At 36.0% G+C, this 21,811-nt stretch overlaps 1 protein-coding gene across 1 annotated transcript; it reads right to left on the bottom strand.

The window, feature by feature from the left end:
- Positions 1-1,155: 1,155 nt before the first annotated feature.
- Positions 1,156-3,740, bottom strand: MTNR1A (melatonin receptor 1A). Its single transcript, XM_085311327.1, has one exon. The coding sequence runs from the start codon at positions 3,609-3,611 to the stop codon at positions 2,877-2,879; it is 735 nt and encodes a 244-aa protein (XP_085167453.1). The 5' UTR covers positions 3,612-3,740; the 3' UTR covers positions 1,156-2,876.
- Positions 3,741-21,811: the final 18,071 nt, after the last annotated feature.

Genomic DNA, 21,811 nt, shown 5'->3' with positions numbered 1-21,811 from the left:
CATTGAACTAAATTCTAAAGACTAACGTACCTCCCTCCCCCAAAGAAGAACAAGAGATTAATTTCTTAAAATTATTGCTATATTTAGCAGCTCATAACAACACCAACATGCACATTTCTGTGATTTTTAGATTTAATACAAATATGTCAAAATACCAGATCTGAAAAATGCTCTCCATTTTAATTACAGGCCTATTCAATAAAATATATACCTTTGGTATAATATGTTTTATTGCATATAGCAAACCATTTTCATTATCATCAAAAATATACTTTAGTAATTGTGAATTAAATGGAACTTTAATTCCTCAGATCACCCACAGTGTTGTATACAGTATCTTGAACAATTGTCAAGGCTCTTTAATGCGTAGACATAATAAACATACATTTTCAGTTTGAAAGGGCACGTGAAAAAGCTTTAAGAATTCTAAATTTACTGATAATTAGGCTACTGAAACTATCTTTATGTTACTTTATTAGATGTATCATAAGACATTATTTTCATTGAAAATATGGTTTAAATAAGGCAAGTTTTGTAAGAATTCAGACAGTGTTTTTTCTTAAGTGACTACTATAAGATGGTCATACCTCCCTTGTTATTCTAAGAAGACTACACACAAAGCGTAAAATTACAGAGCTAAGCATCCTCTAAGGATGAAACCACAGTGAAGAAAGCTGTCATATAATTTATGCTGTTAATCATGTTCTATCATATCGCATCGCACGATGATACCGCAATAGAGGAAAGCTGGTTATTTACACTGTGGTTCTGACTGGCAACAAGGGTTTGAATGTAAACAAAGGTGAGTCAAGCACCTTGGCAATGCATTGACTGGTTCGTTTACTCCAGAGATTTACAGTGTTAATTAGTTCCAGTATTAACTTGACATGAGTGAGTGGCAACATGAGGCACCTATTTTTATGGTCAGCTGACAAAGAATCAGTGGAGTTTTCAAGTAAATATGAATATATTCCCTTTAGCTTATTATTAATATTAAATTAAGAGTACACTAATACATGATCCAAGAGAGATGACACGGTATTAGATTTGTATCTAATGTATTAGATTTGTATCTCATTTAAGGAATCATATAGTACAGAGTGACTTGTTTTCTAAGAAGACTCAGCTGCTGAAAATCAGTACTTTTTTCCAGCATAGCAAGTAGTAGTGTAAATGAACTGGTTTAAATATAGTCTACATTTTAACATAGGTTAACAGTCTGACAGGCTATTCAGAAACTCAGTCCAGTAGAGATGCCTGGCATCATACTTACCCTGATGTTCAGCTACTTCAAATGTAGATGAACACTGGGGTGGGTATGAACACTTCAGTATTAAAAGGTAAAAGGTTGGAGTATCCTTCCAGATCTAAATGCTCCTTCTCTCTAAGGTCAGTGAAACTACTGAATGGTATTTTCATATCATTTGACAGGACTTTGGTCTATTAAATTTAAAAGGTGAAGCCTATTGTTGCAAACTGCTTTTCTCTACCAAAGGGCTTGATTATAGGCACAGATTCACTGTTGCAGGAGACAGCCTTTCTGTCCCTGCTTCCTCACTTCAYGGTGTGTTTCTTCATCCTTAAGAGGCACCTGTTATCTGTGGAAAGTTGATATGGCAGATCCTGTCCTGAGAGTCGTGTGTTCCTCCTTGTACCAGTGTCATAAATAGCATCTTCTTTTTTAATTGAACATGTCTCATTGCTCTACATTCTTATACTATTTTCATCATTGTGSTAAATATCTAATTATTATTTTGAAAAGCTTGTCTCTGGCAATTTATAGCGTAACTTAGTCCCAGGAACTTTTCAGGAGATCAAGTTGAGAAAGGTATCGTATGGTCATCCCACAAATATTTCTCATTTCCCACGTTTTCATGTGATTAAGATTCTGCTAACCTTACAATCTGCCGTCCTCACCTGCTGTCCTTAAATGCATCACCTTCTTGGAGGCTCAGAAATTCCGTACTTCAATTAACTGAGGAATGAGGAATAATGGGCCTTCCTTGGTTATGTTTCTAGGAGATGTCTCCCCAAATCTTCTTTGGAGGACTTTCCAATTTCTTGTATTAGTGTATTAGAATGGTACTTTGTATTTCTCTCCTCAGCCCTACTTCACCTTTTTTGTCCCCTCAAATGGCTTGATTTTATGAATCATGTCTCTTTTCTTTCCTTCYTGTTTATCCTCCTTCCTCTTGTAGCTTTGAAAATAATGAATCAGGTATATTTCTCCTCATATAAGGTAATACAGAATTGAAAATTCAACTGGAAATGCCATTTCTAGGAGGGATGGTGAGGTTTAATCTCCACAAAAATAAATAATTATGTCCATTATAGGAGCAAAATAATATAGGTAGAGATACTTATCAAATATTCTCACTTATTCAAATTATCGCTTCAATAATATAGTCTCACTAATGTATTTGCTAATGACCTGATTTCATTTTTTTAAAATAAGTTCTCAGAAGTTTTAGAATCATGACCATAACCTGGCTGGAAGGAGAAGCAAGTAGAAAGTGGTAGGAGTGGTTTTGTAATTTCTTTTACTTGGCTAGACTAGGTGGATACTTCGGCTTAAACTATCTCTAGTTGTTGTCTCCATTAAAAAAATAAAATAAAATAAAAAAAGAAGTTATCCACGTGTAATCCTGTAATATCTTAAAGAATATGACTGTGTTGCTATTTGAAAGATACATCATTGTATAATAGGATCCATATGTCAAGCCTCTGTAACTTTGGTTCCCAAGTATCATGCAAAGAATTTTATCGAAGTGCCTTCAGTGTAGAACAGATATTTCACTGCAATATTTAATAGTAGGTCTACTAAACCAGATACTGTATTTGGATGTAGTTGAATGACAATAGTAAGGTTCCCATTTTCACACAGAGTCCACCTTCACTTGGTTGTTGTTTGTAATCAATGGAGAAGGTTTACTTTTCATCCTGTCTGCTGCATCATTAGAACTATCCTGGAAGAAAACTTTTGCTGTACAAAAAGTGACAACAATTCTCTTGTATTCTCTTCTGAAATTCTGGTTCAGGAGTCCATATATGATAGCATTAAGGCAGCTGTTGAAATACGCCATGTAATAACTAGATACAAACAACCACTCTGGAATTCTAGGGATTATAGTTTCTGGGTTGACAGCCACAGCAAGGCCTATAAAGTTCAAAGGAGCCCAGCAGACTGCAAATAGTACAAATACCACAAACATGGTCACAAAGTTTCTGAAGTCATGTGGCTTCAGTTTGGGGTTGTTGTCTGGTTTCACCCTTCGCCTTACCTGAATAACAAGGATCCATATTCTCAAGTAGCAGAAAGTCACTATGGCTATGGGAAGCATGAAATGAAAAAACACCACTGCTATTGTATATGCTGAGCTCACAGATTGTGCAAAGGTACACGAGTAAATCCGAGGGTCGTACTGTAGAGATCCCACAAACAGATTGGGCACGATAGCAGCAAAGGTRAGGAACCAGATAAGAACAACGTAACACAACGAATTCTTGTCACTGTACAGCTTGTCATATTTGAGACTGTGGCAGATATAGCAGTATCGATTGATAGCGATGCCGGTAATATTGAAGATTGATCCAATGACACTTAGGCCCATCAGGAAGCCACTAATCTGGCAGTGAAGGTAGCCCAGACTCCATCCGTTGTGAAATACAGATGTAAGGACCAGTGGATATGGGTAGATTGCTACGACCAAGTCTGCAATGGCCAGGCTTACAACAAATACATTTCCTGTAAAATAAATATAAAAATACAAATATTAGTTTCTAATTTGCTCTMTTCTGTCACTGCTTCTCTCAGTGTTTTAATGGCCAGCCTTAGTAGAACACTTTATATTTAATTAATTTCTAGTTTCTAGATCAAAATTTTTTATATATCAGAAATAAGATTCATTTTTAGTCTAAAGAGAAAGATGCTCAACTTAAAGGTGCACCTTTTAAAAGAAAACTGTTTYGGGGGTCTAATTACCATGAAGTACTATTTTTATAATCTCATTTATTTGGATTCTCCAAATCTCCAAACTGAGAACTCGTATCTAATTAAAATATTAATAACTTTAAGCCTACTTTAGTCCTAAAGAGATAGTATTGAAAAATCATCATGAACAATATGATGACTAATAAATTTTAAAATGTACATTTGCCTCTTATATTTAACTTCATTCTTTTTCCCTCAATTACCCCTTAACTTTTCCAGTCTTGGAATGAAAATCTATTTTTCTATTTGTATTTCAAGCTTCAAGCTACAGAGGCATTGTCTGTCTACCAAATAGCACTTAACTAAACCACTACAATTCACATTTTAGGAAGTAGCAGCTTTGGGCTTTCTAAGAAAGAATTTCTGAGATTTGAGCAGAACTCAAAGTCAGTTGTTCTTCCTGAATTAAGAGACATGCTCTTCAGTAAAATAAGTGATACCAGGCAGTGACAAGGACCCAAAGACCACCAATGCTACACTCTTCTCTGCCTCTGGACTGGGAAATAAAGCAATGATCCATTCTCTAAGTTCATTAAAAAAAAAAAGGGAGAGAGAGAGAGAGAGGCTAATTTAAACCAATCTCTGTTCTTCAAAGACAATGGAACCCATCAAAGAATCACCAAATGGTTGTTGCTGGTTTTTTTTTTCCATATAATGTTGCAAATTTGCAGAAATGGCACAATATAAACTCTAGGTGTGAAAAGGAGCATCCTTATTAAAATGTAGTGCTTAAAAATCCTATTTCTATTTTAGTATAAGTTTTCAATTTAGCTAGAGATTGCTCATAAAATGCTTTTCTCTGTGCTGCCTGCTGCAGCTTCTCCTGGTGCTTTTGATTCTTATTCCTATTATTACTATTGGCCAGCTTGAGCCAAAAGCTTCAGCAATTGAAAGAACATGGCTACAAGAAATCATTTCTTTTTGCCGCATGTTGAAAAAAGAAAGTTGATGTGCGTTTCTCTTAATGTTTTTGGCAATCCTGTGCTTTGGCAAWCAATGCAGTCCTAGATTAGCAGAGGAGCTCTGTGTTCAGATAGTACATTTCTTCTGTTATCACTGAGTAACTCCACACTGGTTAGTCAAGGTACAAATCTTTGAAAAATTCACCTTTCCTGTTCTCAGATGCGACTTATATTTTCACAGCCAAAGATTCTGCTTTTATTAGAAAGGTGTAGCATAGGTCTGAGTACTTGCTTTGAAGTTCTAATGTCATTTTAGTTGGGGCTAGGATCAGATAACTGRACTAAGACAGCAAAAGCATGTTTCCCATGCTGTTCRTCATGTCCTCATACTGGTCTGTGGGGAACTAACGCAGATTGAAGGCAATATCAGCAGGTAGATGATAAACGATTCATTGAACCAAGGAGACTGGGCAAGAGAACTAGGAGCTGAGATGAAATATCACTGTCCAAGTAAGGTTTCTGGAAATCTGATTTGCCATTGCATTCCACTCTTTGTGACTGTGAGTTAGTAAGAAAAAGGACAGATGAAGTAGAAATGGAGAAATTTGAGGAGAAACAAAYTGGAGAAAGATCTGTCTGACAGTGTTAAGACTGGGTCAGGACGTGAAAAATATCTTAATACAAGCAGGAGAAAGTTGACTGATAATGAATGAGAGATGAGTGAAACTGAATGATAGAGCTGGCCAGAAGGCAGAGGCATAGAGATAGACAAACTATAATTGAAAACTACAGGGGTTAGTTAGCTAGGATACTGGCTTTTACAGGGATATACGAGGAGGATCTTCAAAATATTTGAGTGTTTAGAAAGTGTTGGAGTTTTGTTTCTGAAGCAGCCAAATTTCTGGCTTCTCTGAAAAGGGGAACCATGGTTGTCTCAACTTACTCTCTCCGGCTGCCTTAGCAGAGTCAGAAGGCCTGAAATCTTGGAAACACTAGCAACTTCATACAGAAGCTGGAGAAGAACAACGTATCCTTGGAGCCTGTCCTTTCCAAAACTCATAAGCATGGAAAACAAAATTCCAGGCTTCCAACTTACAGTTAGCATGTCAGGTGGGACATCAAACAGTTAGAAAACTGACTGGAAACTAGATATCTGCTTTCAGAGAGGACTTTGAAGCAGCCTTTCAGGAAGTGTTCTCCTAAAACTTGAGTTCTGATACATTTTCCTTGTAAGCACAGGAATCTTGTAGTTAGAATGGCCAATTCAAATAAAAAATTTTTTAGGTTTAGTATGTTTGGTGGATATTTTGAGATTCATTGTTTCAGGCACTGAAGTCTGATTAGCAATGGTGTTAAGTTTTCACACATTATATAACAAGTACTTTAAAAATAAAACCTTAGATTAAGGCACCCATAATTAGTAGAAAATGTTAACATTCTATGAAATCTCCATATATGGCAAATTGTGAAAATAAACTCTTTTATGTTGTGGAAAATAAACTCTTTTATGCTGTGAAACATTTGGATATTGTTGGGGTGAGCACCATAAGGGATATCTAGGAATAAAATAATTTYTATCTTTAGAATCGAGTTTGAATAGAATGCTGCAAGTGAAGCCTGGAAATCCACATTGAACAAAAAAMCCCCAAACTCTGCAACACAAAAATCCTGAATAACTTTTCATGAGCAAAAAGTATTCATACCCTTTGGAAAATGAAATCAGGCTGCTGTGAAGAAAAAATGTATTTTATGTAACTAAAGAATGCGTTACTGTGCATAAACACCAACTGGCTAAACTGAGGATGTACAGGTTGAATTTCTTGAGTTTGCCATTTAAATAACTTAAGCAGCCRTTGTGCTATAAATGTATGAGGGAAGAAAGATAAGCTAATGGTAACCAGCTTTGGCAGGCAGTGCTTTCAGATGAAGTCCAAAGCAATGTTCCATTAAGTATTTTCTCTGCTATAACTGAAAAAGAAGCCCCTCTGCTCAGCAAACATTTAGCAACATCAAACCTAAAGACCAAGTTAAAAAAAAACTGCATTGAAATAACAGGCAACAAAGAAGTGCTCTCCCAGAYAACTTTTCCAAAAGCAAAATACAACATAAATGGAACAGGAAAAACCGTAACCCTGGCAGATTGTAAAAAATGGGATTAATTGTYGTGATGTCAAGAATGGTAGAAGAGCATCGCATAAGAACTACATGATGCATCTGCAGCAACTRTTATCTGCAAAACATACACAAAATGCTAGGTGGGTTGTGATCCCCTAGACACAGCACTAAATGGGTCCTGAAGTTATTGGGAACTACACAGTTTCCAGAAGTTTCTAGAAACTTAAATAGGTGCAGAATAATAATGGAAAATTGCAAAATCACTTAGTCTACATAGTGCTAAGTGTCTCCAATTGGCTTAGACTGGAAGGATGAGCATTTTGCGAGCAGATTAAAAAGAAGCAGAGGGACAAATGTTTTCTTCAAATTTAGGAGCATAACTGAGAGAAATGCAGTCTGCAGAGATGTTTACTCATGTATTGAAAYTGTGAAGTATTTTCTCTCTTCCAAAACATTTAGCATGGACAAAAGAATGTAGCTATGGAACAAAATAACAATGTTTTAAAGATTAGGAGCTCTAGCGCTTTTACTAATAAAGTCTGAAAGAGCTGTGGAGATGATCTCATTTTGGTAGAAAAAATGGCAAAGCTACTATTTCTCCTCCTATTTTTCAAGATTTATCTGTACCTTTTAATATTGTTTGCCAGATTGTCAGATCACTATTTCTGTTAATCTATTTCAGATTATTTCTCATATAAATAAAGTATTGTTTTTTATTACAAATTTTTCCAGACACCATCTTGTTTTCATCATGTGGCTGCATTTTGTAGTCTATAATGTTATATTTCCTCTTTTTGCATTAATGCTTCAGGTTGTACTAAATTTATCTAAGAGTGCAGAATTTTTATGCTAATGAGATGCTTTTGCTTTAGGCAAAACTAAACTGTAGATGCAGCTTCCATTGAAGTCAGGTTCAAAGCTTTGTTTCAGTGGCCGTTGGCTCAGGCCTTTAATATTTACTTGTTAAATGTATCTTCAAGGAAAAAGGACAGTAATGTTCCTAATTGGACCAATTATGAAATCAAACATAATTTCTACCTAGCAGGTCCTTGCCATTCTTAYCACCTCCCAGATACTGCCTTACGTGTGAACAGTCATATTTGATCGTTTCATAATGAGGTTTATTTAATAGATTGCTTTGCTATAAATTCAGATCAAGTTCTTTGGAAATTGTAATTTATTCAAATGCAGTATTACCAAGATTTTTATGCCCATAGTTTTCATGTATTTAATGATGCCAAAGTTTTAATTTATATTTTAAAGCACCAATTTCTGATTACTCTTAATACTTAYACTGATTTTCTTCAAGGATAGCTTACAGATTTTGCAGCATTTTGAAATGTTTCTCATTAGTCCAGAACTGATCTCATTTAATTCTATAAAAAGCCCTGGCTCAGAATGTGAATTTGGGGCTGTGTGCTGATAAGTGAAAACAAGACTAATATTATGTGCATGCCAATGAATGTCTACAGCGGAAAGYAGAAAATTAGAATATGGCACCTCATGGCCACAACTGAACACAACACCATACTAACATCTGGCAAAATTGACTGAACTGATAGACAGCTGGCAAAACACCTAGCTTAGAAAATGAGTAATTCCTCTCCTTCACAACAGGATGGTAGAAGTGATTAAGTCTCTCAATCTGGAGTATGAGACATCACAGGAAATCAGGCAATGGGCTAATTTATAAAGAATGCAAGGCTAGAAGGCTAAGCATAATATTCAATAGTCTGCTTTAACCTTCTACTAAGAGCTGGACTTCCTTTCCTTAGAAAAGCATTCTCTAGGCATACATGCTGATCACGCCTCTGCTTCTATCACATGGCTATCTTCATGCACAAAATGATGTCTCAATGACAGATGCAAACACTGTATATTCTTCATAATCTACACACATTTTTGCMATTAATGTTCCTCCATTAGCACCAGTATTTCACATTTAAAATGTCACAAGCAACTACAAAATCAAAGARTGAAAGCTGTTTTTGTGACTATCTAATGCAGATTTAATAAACTCCTCTTGTTCATGTACTTGAGGACAGAGCTTAGTTTTATAGGCTCAGAAAYCCTTCTCCTTTACACTTTAACCAGCAGTAAGGTTCCAAGAAAAGGAAAATCTCTCCAGAATCTTTCTAGCATCAATTTAATACTGGAAAGTTGCTGTACCTGGCAACCCAGTCAGAAATTCCACAAAAGGTCATGTGCAATAAGAACTATTAAATTAAAAAAGAAAAAAGAAAAAAAAAAGAATCTGTAAGGAGGGCCAGTGATCACTGTTTCTGACAAAATCCCAAAGTCATCTAAGTTTACCTAGACAAGCAAGTGTGCAGACAGTTCCAGCTTCACTGTAGAAAGGTTTTAAAGGATTATGAAACTAACAGTCCTTGCAGCTCAGCATCAAAATGACATAAAACAGCTGAGCAGAAATGTAGAAATAAATATTACATAAGCTCCAGTTACTCTTGGGAGCTTCATTCATTTTACAGATCATAATATCAACTCCCTTAGATATGAAATGCCTATTTTTAAACTCAAGGTGCTATTTATAAACCTAGCCTGAATCAAGAAGGCCACGTGCACATTAAATTTAAATAGCGTGATGGGCCTGTGGGTTTTGCTTTGGATTAGCAAATTAACTCTGGTGCTGCAAGTGGTGATACAAGGGAATGTGAATGGCTTAAAGCCTATAATGCACATTTTGGCATAAAATGTGTAGGAAAACCTCTTTCTCTTTCTTTTTAAACTGAGGAAAATCTTTATATTATTTAGTAGTTTTTATACAACCTCATTCAGAAGTGCACATCTCTCTCGCAGTGGAAGGAATTTTCAGACCCACTGTCATCTAGTGGGGACACTAATGAAGCCTGCTGTGTAATTATGGGCATGGCAAATGCCCACAGCTGCAATGATATCAGGCAGGTAGCCTGACACTGAGGAGAAAGTATTAAATATTTATAGCCCAAACTCATATGCAATAATCTTACTAACGTAGAGATTTTGAATGTCATCGACTAGTTCAAATCCTGCGAGAACCTAAGTGATCTCAAATTTAACTGGAGCTGATAAACATTGAGGGCGGTCATGATCTCACAGGTCTGGAGAGCTGGAGAACTGCATAACAATAGATTTCAGAGATAGAGGACATGAAATTTGTTAAAAGACCAACCTATAAGAATAATCTGCATTGTAATATTTCATTACAGTGCATAGCAAGTTGAAGAAAATTTGACATAACCAGTACAGCATAAACGAAAGATCACGCTGATACACTCCACAGTATTTTGATTATAGTAATTATCACACAGAAACTTCCAGTGAAGCTGCAGCAACAATTTAATTTGAAATATCTATGCCATCTTCTGGCCAAGAAAATTAGATGCATGAAAGCATAACTGGCAGAAAATGGCAATGAGGAATACTTAGAATAAAAGAATGGAGAATTTTACTGTCAGCTGCAGGTTTGCTGTAGCCAAAGAGTATGTAGATGTGATTGAATAGTTCTGTAGATAGCAAATGACATATAGTTTTTCTGTGACTTTATCACTTCCCATGTGGTCTCATGACACAGGTATGACTGAGACAGCTACTGCTGTCCTTCTCACAGTCTAAAAAATATTTGTCAATGCTATTCTTGGTGCTTCAGTCATGAGAATAAAGTGATGTGAGTTTTACTGTCAGGCAAAGAGGGAGCTGAATCCATATACTGAATAAGTGCTACAGACTTGGGGATGTAACTTGCCTCTAGCAGTTTTCTGTGACATGCCAGGGCAGCTTTAAAAATGCGCTCTCTTGCATGATAGAAATAGTTTGTACAAAGTACGAGAATTATTAGCTACATAGGACTTTCAACAGCTCAGCACTGTCAAGACTGGGGTATTTCTGATTATGCCAACAAGGGCAATGTTAGCCCTTGGAATAATTTAGATGCCATGAAATATAAAGCAAGTGGGAAAATCAGCAGTGAAGGAAAGGCCAGGATCACAATTACAGATTTAGGCACCTAATATAGAATTAGGTAGTACTCAGCTGAAGTCCTTTTGTAGGTCTAATCATAATGATCTAGAGATAGTCATTTTTTTTTCAAGAAGTGCAGATTGAGAAAAGACTTTAAATGTTAGCAGTCTGAGCTATGAGGGAATTTCAGAATATACTCATTTCATCATTAAATTACATAGTACTATAAAATATTTTGCTTTGAAAGTCTATGCAGTATGTTCATATCTAAGATAATTTGCTTTAGAGGCAGCAGCAAGTTGAAAGAGACCTTCCATTCTTATACAAAAGCCTTTAAACCTTTTTCAGGATGACATCCAGAAAATATATATATATATATATATATATACACCTTGGTATGAAGATTGGATTAAACTGACATTATCTGACATTATTAACTGATATTTATAATTTTACCATATAAAAATAACACATGAAAGCCACACTTGTTAAATAATAAGTTCTGAAATCTGATTCAGCTTTTTGAAACACTTTTTTGACAGATCCCCAGTAGATATTGATAAAATAAACAGTTTAATTACTGTGGAACAAATAGTTGAAGTGCTGTACACACATTTTGATAGTCAAAATGAGTATCACTATAGTTATGTGTCGCATTCAGTGGGTAAATATATAATTTTTCAGTTCCACATATTTTTTCACCAAAATGCAAAAATCATGACATCTAATCCCATCAGATAAAATTCTGTTTAAATCATTCTTAACTTTGATTCTGCTCTGTCTACTCAGCCTAAGGAAGAGGATGAATTAAGACATAGGGTAAAATGTCAGGAAAGCTATTAATGACGCTGAAGAAACTCAACAAACACTGCTGTCTTGCAAGTGGAGGTTAGAAATCAGGGCAGACATAGTGGTGGATGTCTTCACAGAATCACAGAATAGCTGAGGTTGGAAGGGACCTCCGAAGGCCATCTAGTCCTACCCTCTGCTCAAAGCAGGGTCAGCTAAAGCAGGTTGGGCAGGATACTGTCCAATCTGGTTTTGAATGTCTCCAGGCATGCAGACTCGACAAGCTCTCCAGGGCTCAGTCACCCTCACAGTATAAAAGGTTCTTCTTTTGTTTAAACAGAATTTGCTGTATTTCAGTTTGTGCTTCTTGCCTCTTGTCCTGTCACTGGGCACCACTGAGAAGAGTCCAGTTCCATCTTCTTTACTCCAACCCTCCAGTGTTTTTAGACATTGATAAGATCCCCTCTTCCCTTCTCTTCCCTTGGCTGGACAGTGCCCACTCTCTCAGCCCTTCCACAAGTGTCAGATACTCCAGTCCCTTAATCATTTTTGTGGCCCTTCACTGGACTTGCTCCAGTATGTCCCTGTCTCTTCTGTCCTGGGGAGCCCAGCATCGCACCCAGCACTCCAGATATGTTTCACCAGGGCTGAGTAGAGGGGAAGGATCACCCCCTCAACTTGCTGGCAATGCTCTTCCTAGTGCAGCTCAACGGACTGTTGGTTGCCTTTTCTGCAAGGACATGTTGCTGTCTCATGTTCACCCTGTTTTCCTTCAGGACCTCTAGTTCCTTCTCTGCAAAGCTTTCCAGTCCCCAGTCTCTATCAGTGCCTGGATTATTCCTCCCTAGCTTCAGGACTTTGCACTTCCCTATGTTGACCCTCATGAAGTTCTTCTCTACCAACTTCTCTAGCCTGCCGAGGTCTCTCTGAACAGCAGCACAGTAGCATCTTGAGCTCTGTGATGTTGATTTTGGTGCTTTAGGTCTGGATTGTTTTTTCTACAGTTCACTGGCCTGGTGTGATTTCAAGGTCAAGCCATCTACTCCCTTTGAACATCACCTCCCATGATGACAGTATATCAGAGACCAAACAAATTCACCTAAGTAACTTACCACTTTTACAGAAGGGAGTTATATTACCCTTTCCATTTGATCTTTTTTATTTCTAATTTCTGTAATTCATTCAGGAGAAAAAAAAATGTGCAGAACAGCATGTTTTCCAACAAGGTATTGTCTAGATGTTGCAGAACGCTAAGGTGATCACCACAGTTCAGCTAGCTGTAGGCAACTGATCAGAATAACCATACTGCTGATGTCAGAGGAGCACACTACTGAACTGGATCACAGCAGAATCAGAACAGGAGTATGTTTTCCCCATCAACTGTATTTGCGTTGAAGAGTGGAAAAAGTAGGACAGAAAATGCCACTATCATGGTAACATATGCTCATATATATATATATATATATATAATATAGCTCAGAGAAATGAAGGTAACAATACAGTTAAGAGACTAAAACAAAACAAAGGGAAAAAGCAGGGAATGACAGAGATGGATGCATCTGAAATATTATTACATTTTGTATTTGTACAGAATTTCATGAAATAAAAATGGGAAGGAAATGAAAAGATACAGCTTCTTCCCACCTAAGTTCTAGTATGTATTTTGATAAAAACAAGACAAAACAGGAAGGTGGAGTCACAACCACATAACTGGCTGCAGACTTTCATACTGTATGGAATATGAATAGGAAATCTATATCTTGAGCCTCTTTGAAAGTCACTGTTTTATATAACAGGGTTTTATGGCTGAATTTGTGCATAGAATTATTCATGTGAAGAAAAAGAATGGAAAAAATAGCCTCTCCAAAGTACAAAATAATTCATTTTTCTTTCCCTTATGACTAATAGGTAGTCATTCAACCAACCCCAGCATTTAAACACAAAAATCTAGACAGCCAATAGTGTTAATTAAACATGAGTTTTTAAAGTAGTCTTCCCAGTTCTTTCTCATTAAATCAGCAATGTAGGATACCTGTCAGGAAACTGCAAAGTAACATTATACAAAATATCAATTATACATAATTAAATTAGTGTGCATTTACTCATGCTTCTTCTATCCATTCTTTTTATTTCTTTATTTCTCCTTTTATTCTTTCTCTTACTTATTCCATCTTCATGTTTTTTTTCTCCATATCTCCTAAAAACATAAAACAAAACATCTTTTCCAAAAACGTCTTTTTTAATTCTTTCTTTTCCCCTGATTTCCTTTCTCTGTCCCAAGTTCCTCAAAAAAAGGTAAGAATACACAGAGATGTGATTGGTGTTTTTTGAAGGAGTATTCCTTCCTTTCATTATGAAAGACCCAGCCGCCTCCAGTTCTTTCCCCTTCCTTTTCATTCCTTCTTTTTTTCTCCTGTGCTGCAGCGAAAAGTCAGAAGTGGCATCCTTGTGACTGGGTGCCAGGTGAAGGGCAGGATTTTGTTAGTGAAAGTAAGTCATGCCAGCAAAATGATAACTCAGARGTAGTAGCACTGGAAGCTAAAGGAAGGTCAAAGAACTGGAACTTGTGTGTGTGTGGATGCAAGGCCAAGGATGTAAACACCTGTCTTCTGYTCTCTGTTGCTTGTCTATTCCTCTTTATGGAAAGGGAATGGGAGAACTGGAACTCTAGATTAAGAAAGAGAGAAGACCCACTGATGTGTAGTTCCTTTCCCCTGTGAAGAGTTTTATAAGCCCTAAGGAATTTAATCCCGCTATTGGATTATAACAGACTCTTGAGAACACCTACAGTATTCTCATGGGTCTTTGTACGTCTGTAGCCTGCCAGGAGAATCCCTTCCTCAGCGTTTGCCTTTGCGTTTAGGTGAGCACCTGCATCAACTGCAGAGTCCTACACCTTCCCCAGGGGGGTGGGAAAAAAGATTAGAAATACAAACTGCTTACACTGAGTGCCAATCAAATCCAAAATATGACACAGCAACAATTTAGGTTTCAGACACCTTTCTTAGAAAGAGCACATCAGCTAGTAAGTAAAAATCCATAAAATCGATAGGAGAAATTTGTGTAGGATTACTGTGGCAAGCAAATGAAATTATAGCACTGACAATGTAAGTGTGTCAAAAGTTTAGAAGCAGTAGTATATTTTTTCCTTTTGTATAATTTGAAATAAAATCGTTTATATGTATGATACAAGGCAAATTTATAAGAAATTGAAAGGAGCAAGCAGTTTCTTCCTTAATGACCTGATTCATATATGTAATTAATTACCAAATTTTGGCACTTCAGTAAGATAATATGACTCAGAAACAATGTTTGTTTGCTAAAATTAGACATGTATTTTAAATAGCTTGCTGACAAAACCTAAGGAAGCAACACAGCTACAGTTGATATTTTGTATTAGAGGAGAGGAAATGAAGACATTGCACTAAGTAAAACCTATGATTTAATTTGTATCATAAAGTTGAGGAAAATACACAGTTACTCTGCATGTAAACTTTTTTTTTTTTCCCTAAAGATCTAATTTCTAGTGCTCTAACAGGACCAAAGTAGACCTGGAAAAAATAATTTCTGTTTCCTAAGGCTATTCCTTTTGCTTGTAGCAATGCTCTAAAGAGATCATGAGATAAACTTTAACATGATATTTGAATGACTATAAAAATATTTTCATTCATTTTAGGCTTCTCAGGAGGCTTACACTTGTACAACTTAGTTTCTTCATCAGAAAAGTAACTGGCACTACAGATTAAAGAATAGGAGCAAAGTGACTATAAAGAGTTAATAGGACTTAAAAAAAAATCTTAAATCATTATTCCTGTAATTCAGATAAATAAAGACATGAGGTTTAAGATTTTTCAGTATTTCTTCTGGATTGCCTAAAATACACACTGTGACTTTACTGCAGGCAAGTAATGAAGTCATCTTAAATTCATAGTGATAATACCTTTACGCTATACAACAATATGAGAAGTATAGAAACACTCGTGCATCAGCTAGTTATTCCGTAACAGTGCTCATGATGATATTGTAAAACATTAAGACTCCTTAAATCATTTTAGATATAACATTTAGAACAAGAAGTATAATTCTACCTAAGCTTTTTCTGGAATGGAACATCCTCCATCTAGACATCAGAACTTATGGTCAATAAGTGAGAGCTTGTAACGGGACAGGTAAACAGGACTCTTACCTTGTGTTATCTACTACAATAGCTATAGTTAATAAATATATTTCCACTTAAATCTTAACTGAATAATCTATTTTTCCTCGTTAGAATGAATGGTAAAATGTCCATAGATGTTGTTTGTAGTTTGATTGGGCTCTAGAAGTTACGAAGGGGATGGGAATTGTGAACTTTCTTGAAGTGACCTTCCTTCTCTTTAGTAGATACTATCATACAACTCTAAAATGTTTCAATACACTCTTGGTTAGTTAATTAGCAAACATGTGACTTTTAAATTTAAGGATTATTAAAATTGGGATTAGGATTTATGCCTTTTATCATAACAGTATTAAATACTAAGAGGTCACTTCCAAGGAGACGTGTAGTTTACATTCTTAGAAGTGGGCTTGGGACTACAAGCAGTTGGCTAACGTAATGGTTTAGTTAACACTATCACTTCAAAAAAGTTGAACTAGTGCAGCTGAGGAAAAAGGTAGCTCTGTGTACGGAATGCATCTCATAATTTGTGTAATGAATATATTATTCCTCTCCAGCTTGTGTTAGTTAGTTACTTGTTCTCTAGGTTTTTCTTTGATGAATAGTAGTATGGAGTTTTTTTGGAAAGCATTCTCTTTTTCTATTGTCTAAGTCCAATTTGGCAATTTCAGTATGCTTATCATTTAAAAGATGCCCTGTGATATCTCATTTGAAGTGTTTGTACCAACTGATTTTTGTTATGACTCAGAAATTTCTAACTGCTCACCTTGAGAATCCAAACACACTCTAAAATCACAAGTTCAAAACTTAAAATGTAAAATATGTGAACCTTTTCTTTGTGTGAAAATAAAATAGATTTGGAAAACTCTACCTCCAATATAATCTTAGTTTCATAATATTATGTATATTATATTTTGGCTGTTGGAGCTTCTCTGCTTTTTTATGCTTCTTCAGTCTCTTATACGCCTTCCTATCTTTGTTTAAATATGTTAGCACGAACCTTACCAAAAAAAMCTTTTAAGCAAACTGAACAGCTAAAGATACAGACAGCTAAAGATAGTATCATTTTAAATATTCAGTAAAAACTTAGCCTCTGAACCTTACTCTTGAGCTCTCCATCTTTTTTTAGCTACAATTTTTTAGTATGCAAATGTACTAAATTATTTAACAAAATTTAGCAAACCAGAACACTACGCTTCTCGTTAGGAAGCTAAAAATAAAGAAGGCACCTAAAAAAGATGAGATAATTATCTCAGTGAATGTTAAAAGAAAATCCCTATGCTGAGGATTGAAAGGATGCCAGAAAGAAGAGGTACTATACAAACAGTGCATGTCAAAGGTGTAGCGTATTTATACTGTGCTACAAAACAGGATAGGAAGTTTATTACAAGAAGAATAAAGTAGTGTGCAAGTATTAATGAAATCGTATCATTCAGCTGAATAATCCTTTTTCTTTTCTTTACTTTTGTCTCTTAGGGAATAATCATCTTGTTTTTTAAAAGTTATCCTTCTAAAATGTTCTGCAGCTGATTGAGCACTCAACAACCACTTAAAGAGTCAGAGACTGTGAGAATTAAAAAAAAAAAAAACTATTTTGGTGTGTGTGTCTATTTTCTGCATCTCAAATACAGCCTCCTGGATTTTCTTACTTCAGCTTCAGAAACATCTGTATTTAGCTTTGCAGGTGAAAAGATTCCTTCAACAGTTTTGGAAGTGAAAGACAGCTTGAGCTTCTTCAGAGAGCCACTTTAAAGTAGATTTAGATGTTTTCACGTATGAGTAAAAAAAATGTACATTAGGAGATCAGCTTATTTTGTATAGCAGAAAGGCTTCCCCAAAACATCTGAAGATACTTTACTTGAAATGTAAACCCAGTCTTCATCTATGTGAAATAAAAATGGTCGGTCCATGATGTAGAAAGAACTGTCTTGGTAACATGCAAAGATTCCTTCTCCAAACTTTTACTGAACTTGTAAGTCAGTTCCAGCCACTGATGGGAAATAGTAGAATTTACTCTGTCATTATATGCCTTTCTTGATAGACTTGAATCCAGATTTTAGGAAAGTCCAAGGGAAATTTTTAAATAAATTCCAATTCACTGCCCTGAAATAGACAGGACAGTGTCGGTTCTTTATGGTATATTTAAGCATATTTTATTAGCAAGATCAATCTTCCTTTAAATATAGAGTGACGGGATACTGAGTTGGTTAGAGCTGTAGAGATGGATCTATTTAGCTTTTCCTTACAGTGAGCTCCATTAAGAAAACCATTTAAGATAGAGAAGAACAAAAATAAGCCAGTTTCTCCCTGCTTTCTCTGTACTTTCGGGGCAGAACCTTCCCTCCAGGGTTGATTTCAATCAGTTCAAGGGTTTTGACAGTCTCATATTGTCCTCTCTTCCCCATTTCTTAGGTCTAGTCTGCTTCTGTTCTTAGCAATCTCTGATCCTGTCGGAGCTGCAGACTCTCTTCTCCTTTATGAAAGCTCCTTGACTTGTTCACTTATCGGCTCCTCGACCATGCTTGGCTGCTCCTGAGGGAGGGAGCCATCTCCTCCCTCCTTCCAGAGGATCAGCCTCACACAGCTATACTCTTGTTAAAGGAATGTAGCATGTGAAGTGAGAAAATCCTGCGAAGTGAGAAATCCTATGCCAAACTGCTAAACATGAAACAAACATGGAAAAAAAGCAAAACAAAACAAAAAAAACCCCAACCCTTGTTTTGAGGATAAGAAAAAACTTAGTGATAAGACACTTTTGGTGGTTTTAAAGAGCCAGTAGATTTACAGAGCAGAAGCAGATTCCACAGTGCTGGCCAAGCATCTACCTCAGCTTGGTCTCCACGTCTTTCCTCTGATGATTTGTTGTCTGAACATCAGGTCAACTTGGGGTCAGTTTCACTGACAAGCAAACATTGCTGAGAGCAAGAAYTTACTCCACATTACTGAATAAGTCAGTCAAATGGGAAGAATAAAAGGCAGAATAGGTGAAAAAGTGACAACATGGCAAAACTTCATGTGACTGGAGGCTGAAACAGGTGAAAAAAACACCCAAAAAGATTGGGAGGTCTAATAAGGGAGAACAGATTTTTCAACAGAGTAATGCATTCTTCTGGAGTAAATACATTCAATTTAAGTTATMGATGTTAAAGGAGAAAATAATACGTTATTGTTCTTAGGTGAGTAGTTCTGCAGGTGGGTAGTTGATGGGAAAAGACAACCTCTGAGTAAAAATGTTTCGTATTTTCTAGTTGAGTAGATATGTGAAAGGATATCTCTGAGTAATGGACAGCTTCTTGTCCTGAAATTTTTATGTCATGTAGGTCTCTTCTTTCATACAAAAATGATATACTGGGTGCTAATTGATCTCTTATTACATCAAAGTCTCTCCCCCTCCTCTCTCTCTCTCAAAAAAAGGTTTGAATTTATCTACAAAGCACTTTAATACTTTTTCTATACAAATAGCAATGGAAAACTCTAATAGTATTCCAAAACTGACCTTATAGGTGTACAAAGGGGACTGTGCAGGAAGGAGGCAACCCAGCAACAGAATCCTACCATTACTTTTTAAACTAGGATGTTGTGAATGTTCTCTATAATCATAGATGGTGTTTTGGTGCCATTGTGYGCCAGACGTCCTTCCTGCACTGTGAGCTGTAGTGGAAAGGTGGCACCAACCATTCCCTATAAAGAAAGTATTCTCTAATTTATTTGCTAATCAAGACATAGACATCACTGTCATTTCTACTGCTCAGTGGGGAACAGGCTGAAACAGAGCCTTCAGGCAATTTAGCCTCATTTGCAGTGGCTATAACACAGCATATGGTCCTCAGAAAAGACCATTCAGCTGTGCTAGGAGTATGCATAATATAGACTTTAGTTTTGTAGATACAGATCCAGTAGGCTGGCTATTTAACAACCAGTGTCCTACAAATGTTAGGACATTTGTAGAGTGTGTTTAGTAATGAGGCATGGTTTGACAGTAGAGGTAGGATTTATTGTAGAGGTAGACTGATATTGTTGGAAACAACAAACAGCCTTTCAGGAACAGCCTTTCAGGAACACAAACCTTTCTTCAGTCTGAATGACTTTAAATACAGATTGGGAAGCTGTACTAGTAAAGTAATTGGTGATTTAAAACAGCAAAATAGCTTGTTCATTAAATCAGATTTGTAATTACTAGTTTACATTTGAAATACGTCCAGCATGTAGCATTGTAAGTGATTGTTTTCATTTGTCTTTAAGATGAAGCTAAACTTTGAATCCTCTCAATATATCCTCCCTAATTATGAATCTATGTGGAAATAATTGTAGTAATGTTATATATGGAATGCAATAGAAAGCATGCCAGCAAGCTTGTTCCTATAACTTAAAACACTGAGGCATGAATTTCTATGCAAGAAAATCCACTCCAAACCAAAACGGAGGATTTGGTACAGTAATGCTGGATTTTATAGGGCTACTTCAGTAACTTGACTGAATTTTGTAATAAGATGCASTATGTGAAAGTAGTAGCCTGTGGTTTATGGGAGTGTATTAGCTTTAAGAAAATACATATTTCTTTAGGTCTTCTGAGTGAGAAGTGGAGATATTTTCAAGAAGTCAAATAAAACCGAAGGGGAAAAAAAATGATTCAAGTACTTGCAGCTATCCTTGCTGTAAAAATATAAATAAACTATAATCATCTTAGCCGTAAAAGCACATTAAAGTCTACACAGTGGGAAGATACTGAATAGAGTATTTTAAAAACTAATATTTTCAAGGTTAGCTGGGCCATGATAGTAAACCATAATTTGGGCACATGTGGTTTTATAATTGCTTGAAGTAATAATGACATTAAATTATGTTGTCACTGATCCCCCACAGGTCTAAAATGAAAGAAAAGCACACTCAATGACAGCTATATGTGAACTTCCACTCAGTAAAAAGTTTGGTGATCTTCATTTCTTAAGCAGAAAAAGTGCCATAAATTCACTGATCCAGCATTGATTCGTAATAAATTCACTATGATCCAGCACATCACTGTTCGATAAATGTCTTTCATACTACCATGATCTTGTTTATTTGGTTTTCTTGTCATAGATAATGATTTAGTCTTTCACACATCAACAGTGAATGCTTCTTGACTCTTGAATGATCATAGGCTTGGACATTGGCCTTACTGCTCAGTTCCAATATACAAACACAGTCTTGWCCAAGATGAAAAGCTATGGAGGTGAACATATAAGGAATATTTCTTATGCCACTTATCCAGCTATAAATTGGGAACAGCTGAACTGATGCTAAAGAAATTTGGCTAATGTTAATGGTTAAGAGGAAAATGAATCAAATTGGTTTGAATTCAGATTCATCTTCTAATCTTGGCCCAAACTGCACAGAAGGAGGAATGTAATAAAGTGAAGGGACCATCTACTGTTATGAGGCCTCCTTGAGGTTCTTATGTGGATATGCAAAGATAAGCAATTTCTATGCAGTTATTAATTCTTCATTGAGTTGATGAGCAAGGAACGCCATGAATCATTTGTGATCCATAATCTTTCAGTAGGTTCAGCTGAGCTAGCAGATATATGCCATCAGTCAGCTATCTACCTGGAACAGACCAGAACCTGCTTTGTTTTCCTGTAATGTTGTTAGACTTTTTTCCATGAATCAAATATTACCCACCAATTACTTCTTTACTAGTAGCTTGCATTAAGTTGGATTATCTATCAGTTTTTCATTAGACACTATCCTGAAGCTACCAAAATGAAGGTATGGGAAAGAATAAAGAATATTTTTCCATCTGTATGAAAAGAGCAGTAGCAGATTTCTGGAAATTTGTCATATTTTATTCCTACTTATAGTTCTTTGCTCTACAAACTATGATGGAAAACAAGATGAGGTAAAATTTACTGATAGATAACA

Source organism: Rhea americana, unplaced genomic scaffold (genome assembly GCF_003343005.1).
Source record: "Rhea americana isolate MKP2758 unplaced genomic scaffold, rheAme1 scaffold_34, whole genome shotgun sequence".
In the NCBI taxonomy this organism is placed as follows: Eukaryota; Metazoa; Chordata; class Aves; order Rheiformes; family Rheidae; genus Rhea; species Rhea americana.
The sequence above is the reverse complement of the archived record's forward strand: the minus strand, read 5'-3'. Positions and strand labels throughout refer to the sequence as shown.